The sequence below is a fragment of the Mastacembelus armatus genome, chromosome 10 (assembly GCF_900324485.2).
Source record: "Mastacembelus armatus chromosome 10, fMasArm1.2, whole genome shotgun sequence".
Taxonomy (NCBI): domain Eukaryota; kingdom Metazoa; phylum Chordata; class Actinopteri; order Synbranchiformes; family Mastacembelidae; genus Mastacembelus; species Mastacembelus armatus.
This window is the reverse complement of record NC_046642.1, coordinates 9693452-9704002: the sequence shown is the minus strand read 5'-3', so window position 1 is coordinate 9704002 and position 10551 is coordinate 9693452. Positions and strand designations below refer to the sequence as shown.

General features: G+C 39.3%; 1 protein-coding gene across 1 annotated transcript; it reads right to left on the bottom strand.

The window, feature by feature from the left end:
* Positions 1–250: 250 nt before the first annotated feature.
* f9a (coagulation factor IXa) lies at positions 251–3524 on the bottom strand. The gene is made up of 8 exons (XM_026330965.1): positions 3461–3524; positions 3184–3371; positions 3079–3103; positions 2790–2903; positions 2250–2384; positions 1780–2159; positions 1490–1613; positions 251–1049 (listed from the first exon to the last, which is right to left on the bottom strand). The coding sequence occupies exons 1-8, from the start codon at positions 3522–3524 to the stop codon at positions 460–462; spliced, it is 1620 nt and encodes a 539-aa protein (XP_026186750.1). The 3' UTR covers positions 251–459.
* Between the last annotated feature and the right edge of the window lie 7027 nt (positions 3525–10551).

The window sequence follows — 10551 nt, the reverse complement described above, 5'->3', positions numbered from 1 at the left end:
ATTGCTTTTGTATTCTTGTTTTTATAGTACCCAACTTACATAAAATACATTAACATATAATACTGTTGTGTAGACTGTTCTCTTTTTTGGGTTTATTTTGGTCATATTTAATTTGAATCCTGGGCCTTGCAAAGATCCTTTTGGTTTCACTGCTGCTGAATACTATTATTTGTAAAACATTTATCAATTTTATAATATTATATTTTGTAAAGTATCTTCAAAACCTTTTAGATATGTGCATATCCTGCAGTTAATTGTTAAGGTGGAATTTATTCAGTCCTCTGTAAATTACATATCTACTTTCTTCACGTCTATTACACATCTAGTGGCATACACACATATTTTTCAGCACAATGTCAGATAAGATGTTAAAAAGTTGACTATGTTATAGGCAAATGGCAGGGATGGACCCATTAGCTTTTACAATTTACACCATCCACGGTGTATAATCTTTAAAATTTAAGGATCGGGATCTTCCACAGTAGATGGCAGTTGGTGTTTAGTTAACCCCATAACGTTATTTATCCATTGGTAATACAGAGACACACGGGTGTACACACCATATTTACCATCCTTCGCACATTCTTCCCCCCAGCTCACAATGCCTGTCAGGAACCACGTGTCATGAATAACATTTGCATGAGGGCCGCCACTGTCCCCCTGACAGGCATCTTTGGCCACATTATAGTATCCAGCACAAAACATGACAGGAGTGATCCTGGCACTGCTGCTGTGCTTACACTCTGTCCTATCTGTGAACGGAACCTCAACCTTCTGCAACCTGTCAGCCGTGGATCCAAGGAAGCGTGTTCGACCCCAGCCGCTGACTGTAGCCGGGGAGGACTGCTTCACTAGGGCCTCAGTGAAAGCCTTGGGCCCTATGCAGATGGGTCGGACTGTCCTGGAGAAAGCGATGGGGCTTTTGGTGTGCAGCAGGGCGATGTCATGGTTGTACCAGTTTATACTTGCATTGTAGAGTGGGTGTATATGCTGCTTCAACACCTCATAATCCTTCTCTGTGCTCTCGTTGACGTAGACGTTATGCTCCCCTGCAGGGAGAGATATTGGACACAGTTATCACACAGGCCCCGTGTGGATTTGCTCTGCAAACACCTGCAGGAGACATCTCACAGAGAGGGCAAGAGAATTTCCCCTTGAAGCGTAATAAATGGCATGAGATTATTTCAAGGATTATGATACACAAACCCAAGGTATACATCAGTTAATCTGTTGCTTGATCTATAAAATGCTTGAAAATAAGAAAAATAGGCAAAATATGCAAGTTGCTTGTTTTGTCCAACTATGAGTCCAAAAGTCAAAGTTATTCAGTTTTCCATCACATTAAGACTAAGAAATTGACCAAGTGATCACATGTGGGAAGCTAAAACTAGGCCCTCATACATTTTTGCCTGACTCTAGCTCTAATTTACAGAGAGCTACTCTATTACGTTTTATCAGAGGTGAAATTATGGCAGTCAGTGAATCTTACCCACTCTGATGAAGAAGGGGCCCTGTGCCTCCACTAGGCAGTGAGCAGCTGTAATAACCCAACGTCTGCTGAGAATAGAGCCCCCACAGAACAGGTGACCACTGGGACGTGCTATCAAGGCTACCTGAATAAAAGAAGGGAAAAAGGCTGTGAATAGCTACAAGAAATTGAACATATTATAGCTGCTGTTTCTTTTCTCACATGTATTTCCTGTCTCAGACACAAATGGATTAATAGGACATGCATTAATACAGAACCATTAATACAGCACCTCTATCTCGATAAAATACCTGCCATGGGATCTCTCCTGGAATCACCACCGTACCACCTACAATACGTTTATAAGGATGCGGTTGTTCCTCATTGGGGTCCTCACTGGGGTCGACAGTGGGGTCCTCACTGGGGTCATCAGTGGGGTCTTCAGTAGGGTCTTCAATGGGGTTTTCAGCCTCACTGTAAACCCACAGGGGCAGTTTTTTTGGAGATTGTCTTGTCACAGAATTATATGTTGCCGGAGAAGAAATTGCTGGAGTTGATGCTGGGGTTGAAGTATTGGTGACATTGTTTAGTGAAGTCGTGCTATGATTGCCTGCATTTTTATGGCCGAGCAGAGACCTTCGGGATCTTACACCCACCACCGCCACAGCAGTTCTTCCACATGGGAATTCCGCTAGTAGAAAATGAAAATGGAGTCACACAGTCAAATTAAAAGTCATTACTATCATATTAAGCACCACATTAATCATGAATATATCAGTACTTTCTGGTTTACAGCTGGCTCCGTCCTCCATCAGCTTGTATCCTGTTGCACAGGAGCATTTTGTGCCAGAGGTTCCCAGTAAATTGCAGAAGTGCATGCATCCTCCGTTGTTCACGTCACATCTTTTTACTACAACTGAGGGTTAAAAACCCACAAAGAGAATTTAAAGTTATTTTCTTACATACAATATATAAGATTAATATTTCATTACCATATTAGAACGTCTGTGTGCAAACTCCAGTTGTTTTGCAGGGCACCTACTGCATTGTCAGATAATTGTAAATGCAGTCACTATTCACACAGAGGGCACCTTGGCTGCTGTTTCTAAAATAAACAATCTAATTTTGAGACTAAAACCAGATGAAGGCTGGAATTTGAGCCAATGATTTAATTTAGAAAGAAGGAAAATCAGGCAGCTGACTCTCTATCCTTTGAGACTATAATTAGATCTGCTCTCATATTCTCACCAAATGTGGATCATGTAGCTAAAAAAAAAATCTCATCACATATGTTTACACTTAACGCAGCCACAGGACTTACCAATCTCACAGTTCCTGCCAGTGAAGCCAGACAGACACGTGCAGGTGTAGTAGCCAGTATGGTCTGTACATGACCCTTGGTTCAGGCATGGACTTGAATCACACTGATTGCCATCTAAAAAAAAATCCAGGCATAGCACTTTAGCTTACATCTAACATCATGTGATAGCATTTCTATAGAGGAAACATAACAACAGCGGCAAGAGAAACATCTTGAAATAAAATCATGTGTTACAAGATGAAATACTCTGTAAGCAAATGCACACATTTATATTTTTGGTAGTACTTACCTGCATATGCCACCCAGAACTCCATCTACAACACAGAGTAGAGTCTCTGATGACTGCAGCTAATAAAGGTAACAGTATGTGTAAAATAACTATATGAAAACTTACTGTCTTTTCATCATTCTCAAAGACCTCCCTGGCCTCTTCCCAGCCACAGACTTCCTCAATACACTCTCTCTCCAAGTTATCTCTCAGAAACTCTTCCAACAGCCCGGTGTTATGGCGTTTGTGCCTCTGCAAAACGCTGTTAGCTGCCTGACCAGAGACAAACACTGGGGCCGATTCTGTAGCTGGTGCTAGAAGAAAATATAAAGAAAATAAACAAAAATGATATTCAACGTCCAGTTTAAATTATTTCAGAGCATCATAAATAATCTTATAATACCTCCAGAGCCCAGCTGAAAGCCCACAAGCAACAGAGACAGCAAAGACAAAGAAACTAGTGCCATTCTAAACTGCTGTGGTATCCTGAGTGCAACACACTGAGCCATCAATCCAAAGTACAAAACTCTGTTTACACATGCACATTCACAATTAGTTGCGTGTTTGTTCAGAGAAAGACATTCTGACTCTGTCTGAAAAAGCCAGCGGGTAAACACCCATGTGCACAAAGTGATGGGGGATTGGGTGTTTTCAAGAAAAAGGACTGGCAAAACAATCATAATGTGCTTAGTAAAAGTCTGTCTGCACAACAGTTTTTAATGTGATTTTCACCTTTTTTCAGGCTTAGTTATTTAGTGACTTAGAATTAGGCAGATAATATTTGTGAACTGACTCACACCTGTATTTGCTTTTTAAGTTAACTGAAGTTTTCTTTTCCTGAAACCCCCAACTGGACTTATCTTGCATGGGTCAATATAAGGGATGAGTTGTCTAAATGCGCTTTGGACTTTTTACCACAAGGTGGCAGACATACACAAGTCATTCTATAATGCTGCTAGGCTCAGGTTCCTCAATCTTTCAAACTACAGCAAGGGGGACAGTGCAATGAATGAAGTTTCTGCATGCTCCATCTTGTCTGCCAGCAGTTTGCTTTTTAACGTACAGAATTTATTTTCTGTTTATGAAGGTTTGACCTGTAAATAAATGTAATGATAAATGTACAGTATTCATATGTCTTTCAGTATGGCAAATGAGTATGTTGCAAAAAAAAAACAAAAAACAAGGCATTATTGGAACTAAAAATACTTTTATTTACTTTTACAAACAGTACAGACATTTTTTTAAAAGGTGTAATGTGTAAATTGTGAAATATGTAGCGGCATCTAGTGGTGAGATCTAAAAACAAAATGTGATTCCCTGTCTAGAGCCAGTGTCTGGTTTGTCTGTTCTGAGCTCCTGTAGAAACATAGAAAGGAGACCTGCTGCTTATATAGGTGTAAAAGGTTCATTCTAAGATTAAGAAAATACAATAATTGGTATTTTTCTGATTACACACTGATTACAACACACTATATTCTATTTCTGCTCATAAATTGCTCTAAATATTACATATTGCATCTTTAAGTGACATGTGCAAATACCCTTTCATAATTATTGAATATGATTGATCAATGCCTAATCAATCACAACTCAAGGTTGTGCTGATTCAGCACGCCAGCCAAAGATTTAACTCTGTCACTGTGTGGTCTGGCCAATAAGATGCAACCCATCACTGGCTCTGAAATCCTCCCAGAAGGAGTCCAGAGCCTTCTCGAGTGTTGGCGTCTATTGACAGGAGGCATTTATATTTCATTAAATCAATCAAAGGCTGAATAATTCAGAATTAAATAAATAACACATTCCATTCAATACAAAAGCTTCTTGATCATTTCTAGCCAGTATGAACATCAGAATAAAGTACTTATAGTATATTTGCTCATGGTATTATAATTTTGTCTGGTGACTAAAAAAAGACTTTTGAAGTCTGATGCAACAGACTTTCTTGGAGGTATTCCAACTTTAGCCCTAAACATCACCACAGGTTCAGTCTGTGCAGCCCCTGTTGAGTCATATTTCTAAATCTAAGTCTGTTGCTAAGCCTTGTGGAGAGGCTGTGGGCTTTATAACTACAATGGCATACTTTCCGCATAGTCTCTCAGTCTAGTTTAATAGCAGAGTGGATACAGACCATTGACTGGGCTTACTATAGTACATACAGGACAAAATAGTAACAGTGACTTTTTGCTATTAGCTCTTAGGTGATGAGATGTGGGTGGCTAAGGCTAACAAGAGTGTATTAGATGAGCAGTGTGGATGCATATAGAAAAAAGTAAAATAGTCTCTAAATGACTACTGATTTATGAAGATCTCCCTGACATCTCTGTCTTCTTTATTTGGCAGCACCACACAGCAGGGGAGTTTGTGTCGGCTCCAATTAGATTAGTCACTACAGTGGGAGATCGAGTCAGGGCCTCACAGATAATAAAAACTCTGATGCTTGCTCACTGCTATTGATTGCTACCATATAGTATCTCCTGGGCTCTGGGGCAGATCACACAGCCCAGACCTCAGTCTTTCACCAGGGATTCAGTGTCATTTGCAGTGGGCTTATGTCTTGCTGGGGTAAAACCTTCCTCTGTAGTTATAAACCAGAGTGTTTGTGAGTTCAAGGGTAGAAAATCTGTACAGTATGTAATAACTGAATTCTTGTCATTTAATAGGCCCAATCAATTATCTGAATATAAAGGAAAGGGTAACTTAACGTAATGCCTTTCAGTGCTATAAAACTTTTGGCATTTGAATTATGATAGTTTGAACAACTGACAACATCCAGATTTTCCATTCAGCTGCAGTGTGACAGTCAGACCTAACTGTATCTGGGCTGCTGCTAAACTTTCTCCCAGACAGACCCCACATCTTCACTCATCAGCAGCCCCCAGACACACACTACACTACACTCTCAGTAATATAGTTATGTGTGGTCTGAACAACCTTTGCCTGGATTGTGCTTCGGGTTTTTAATTGACTGCAGCATGTGAAACATTATATCTACGAAGTCTAAGTGCTGGTGAGTTTCTACAGAGTGACAATTAACTGATGTAACGTTAATGATATAAAAAGATTCTGCAGCGACAGGGGTTCTGTTCAATTACGTCAGCCATTATTTCAGGCATTACATATAATTATTAATATTCTCATGAGAATCATTTGTTTATATTCAGATAAAAGCAATCAGAACCAAGTTCAGCTATCAGTATTTGCCCTTGGTGATATGTTGGCATTCAGCTATATTTGATCTATTTGTGGATAATCAGTCTGCTGCTGCTCTGGGGAAGATGAGCTAATGTTGAAGCACTATACAGGACCTGAAGCCTGAACAGGCAGTACACACTTGATTCATCACAGCTTATATGTGTTTAAAGTGAACACAGCATCTCACACAGCAAGTAGCAACAAGACAGTAGGTTATTTTATGTGAAATCCTATTGAGACAGAAAACTCAGCACTGTCAGCAGATGGAAATCCACACGAGAAAAATGTTGATAGGATGATGTAGACTAATTATGTTGACTCAATGAGGGGAAAAAAAACAAAACAATGAGAATATGCAAAACACAGGAAAGTGAAATGATTCCAAATTAATACACAATAGTTAAAAAAGTTTAACATTTTGGAAAATTCACTTATTCTTTCTTGACCAAAGTAAGATGAGCACATCCATGCCTATCAATCAATACTGCTCCCATACCGGCCCCTTACATATATGAAGAGAAAATGGTTAGCTTAGCTTAGCATGAAAACTGGGAAAGGGGACACTATCCAAAGAAAAACCGATCTACCAACCATAGCTTCTATAGTTTAATAACTCATGTCATATTATGCAAAAACAAAAGTGTAAAAATGACAGTTTGAAGTTTTAATAATTGATTCTCTGCTCACTGTGGTGACAAAACTAGCCAGGCTAGCTGCACTATCTCTATACATATATAATATTATAATGGGCTGACATTAGAGTGGTATATCAGCAAATTAAAGCATATTCTCTAAAATATCAGAAATAGTATTTAAAGCAACACTGATATTTTGGATTCCCTGTCTCAAATGTGTTAGAAGGCAGTTAAACTTAATTTTTGGCAATTTACAGTACATCCCTGAAGCTATGGCTGACATTATCACTACTATGATAGTGGGGCTATTTTAAGAGGTTTCAACCAGCCATTATGATAAAAGTGTAGATAAAGTGAAATATGATAGATTTAAAGCCTGAATCTACACTTGTGTTAGTGGGTGTTTAAGGTGGACCAGTGATATCCACAGGGACTTTCCAGTGGTATGAGATCTATGAAGAAGAACTGTGGGCCCGAAAGAACAACCCCCCTCCATCATCCCCCATCTAGATAAAGTCATTAAAATTAATTTGATATTTGAGTCTTGCTCTGTTAATTAGTACAGTCCTTTCTGTAATTTAAAAGCCTCACAATTCACACCCATTCCTCCGCTTGCCCACACACATTCCCACCAAAGCCAAACACCCTGACATTTTAACAATGGGCTTGATATTTTGCTGAAGACTGAGAGGTAGTGTTTGGATTTACAGACTCAAAACACGAGTCGCAGTCCAATAGTCTTGAATAGACTGTTGGAAGGCTTTCAGATGAAATCCTGCCAATCCATAGTAAAAAGTCTATTTAGGTCTGTTTAAAACCACAATGCAATTGCAGTTGTAGTGCAAACAGCAGTAGATGCAAACATTATAACATTGTTTCATTTGGCATTTAATTCTCTAAGACTATATGGAGATATAACTTGATTGAAGTCTCTTATTTTATGAAAATCCATGTACTCAAAGGCCAATTAAAGGCAATAATACTGTATCTATGATCCTGTACAGATTCTAGACTGAACTTATTAAAACGGGTAAAGCTAAATTAGGTAAAACTATTTGATAATCACATCACATTCAGGTGTGGGAAATGATCAATTACTGTAAGAAAACTATCTTAGTGCCTGAGTAGATGTACTTAGCAGTACCAGTAGTGAATCAGAAATATAGTGCTATTGTGAATTCCTAAAAGAAATTCAGCTCAGATCCGCTCTTGGTTCTGTGAGCCATGATACAGTCAAGTTGACAGATGCTGCCGGCTCAGGGATGTTCAGCCACCGTTAATGAAAAGTGGAGCTCTCATCCCTCCTGGTCACAAAGTGCCTGCAAAGCTCAGTGTTTTCTTGTTGAATGTCAGAAATTTGTTTGCAAAACGCTTTACTGGACAGACCCAATGAGGTTGAAATGGGTCAAAGTATTTTTTCATAAAAAGAAATCAGGTCCAGTTGCACTTACATGTAGTAAGGCCTGCTTCAGGTAATAATAAGTCACCTGAGTGTCAGCTGCACTAAATACATGTAGACCATCTCCCCCACAGATGAAATACACCCCAACTCTATAACATGACAGATTTCAAAATGCAATCTGCAGAGCAGCCAAGTCAATTATGTGGTGTGTTATAGGAAGAGGTGACAGAAATACAACCCTGTCACACCTTTCGACCCTGACTTCCTTAGTTGTCAAATAACCAGCTGAACCCTTTGTGACCTTTGAAATGGGGTCAACGTGCTTGAGCTCTATGATACTCAGAGATAAATGAGTAGGTGCAACAGTCTGATGAATAATGTTTGATGAAACCCATCACTTTTATGTGCAAACTTATGAAGGTGCACACAAATGCACAAACACCTGTATGGCTTTCCTGTCCTTAGCTTCTATTACCTCGCATTTGCCACTTTGCTTTTATTCATCGCATTCACTTATGATATTCATATGTGACTATGACAGACTACACTTGCATAGTGCTGTAGAATTATTTTTCTATAGGAAAAGATTTCCAAGTACATATATATTCAGGTCAACCAAATAGATTTTATTGTTTCCAGTTTTCTATATTACCTGAGTAAACCCATAATATACTTAAACCATCTACAACTGTATACAACTGCCTTTCTTTCAAAAGAGTGAAAATCACAATATTTAGTAATTCATGTAACTCCTGGCACAATTTGAATGTTAAACTGAATAGTTTTGTGATACATTTGAACTAGAATTACAATCAATTCTATGTGCGCTCCTCGACCTCCAGCTTGTATCCACAGTCACCGGCGCATCTGTAACAGAACCAGCCTGATTACCTTATCGGCCTCACTCAGAGCTGAAATCAGTGTAAAACACCTACAATCACAGGCAGGCAACTAACACTGCTGCACAATACTGGAGCATTAATCACCCTCCAACACCTCGCTGCCTGCTTCAGAGAATCATCTTTTGGGACTCATTTCTCCTAGCACCCATACTCAGCTACAAATATCACTGAGTGAAATTCAATCTAGCTGAGTGATAATTCAAGAAGCTCCTTCACTACCGGTCCTGTGCATCTCTGTCATTCTATGCAAATGCTTTATAAGCCAGCTTAGTGAGCAGATGAGGTGAGTGTGCCTGTTACCCATGTGGTTGCAAATTGATTTTGAACTGACTGTCATGTTAAATACACAGTTTCAGCAAAAGGATGAAGCTCCCAAAAGCTTAAGAAAGACACCTCAATTAGCACAAATAGCACAAATCTAAACAATCTGCAATGGCACACTGCAGTATACTGTAAGCAGGGCAAGCATCTGTGTATCAGTTTGTATTTAATTAGGTTTTATGACTACCGGGGTTGTAACTGTTTCTTTTTAGTCTCCAATAAAAATCTGTCTCAGACATATTGCAAATCATTGGTCCAAAGCGCAATTTAAAGTTGATTTTCAAAGTGAAACAGTGAAGAGAGAAAGACTGAGGATATTTGCAGATGTTAGGTTGCTTATGCATGCAATAATAACAACTAAAATGAATCTTTTATAATACATTTCCATATAAGCCAGTATAATACTTGATGCTGCTACCTGTACTGCCTCCCTGTGCAAAGTATATTGGGTAATAATATGGCATGGTAATCAATTCTAATCAAGAGGTACTCTGCAGGTCATGGTTTACAAATCTTGGAGCTATAACACAAGCTTGTTAGGTTTATGTGTTAGCCTGCCCATTACCATGAGACATAGTTATATATGGCAAAAACAAATCGCACACATCATGATGCTGCATATTCGAGGAGAAATCCTGCAATCATCAGATGAACAGAAGTGAATCAGGGTTATTCACTCAGGCTGCATTCAGCCTGTGATGTGACATCAGAGGTGACAGAGTGTGAGTCAGGAGTTTGTCCTGTACCAACCAGGCTGCAGGGCTTTGCTTTAAGCAGGCAGGGGGAGACTGTAGTGTTATGCCTTACTGGAAAGGTCAAAGGAGGCTGCAGGCTATGGACACAGTGGGAACACAACCCACTGACATTTACACTCTCTCTAACCCTCACTTTTTATACCACATTACCAGCATACATGCACATGTCCGACTAGTGACTCAGAGCTCTACCTCGTGTCCAGTCTCTACGGTATGAAGTAAAAAGTCACCAGCACTTTCTAGGATCATATGATGGTATCATTCCAGAAACACCTGTCACCTAAAAT

Excerpts from the sequence above, each read along its gene's own strand:
- f9a (XM_026330965.1), bottom strand. The coding sequence starts at position 3,524 with ATGGCACTAGTTTCTTTGTCTTTGCTGTCTCTGTTGCTTGTGGGCTTT. Across the intron at positions 3,104-3,183 it reads TTGAGAATGATGAAAAGACA|ATGGAGTTCTGGGTGGCATA; the intron begins GTAAGTTTTCAT and ends TCTGTGTTGTAG. Across the intron at positions 1,614-1,779 it reads CAGGAGAGATCCCATGGCAG|GTAGCCTTGATAGCACGTCC; the intron begins GTATTTTATCGA and ends TCTTTTATTCAG.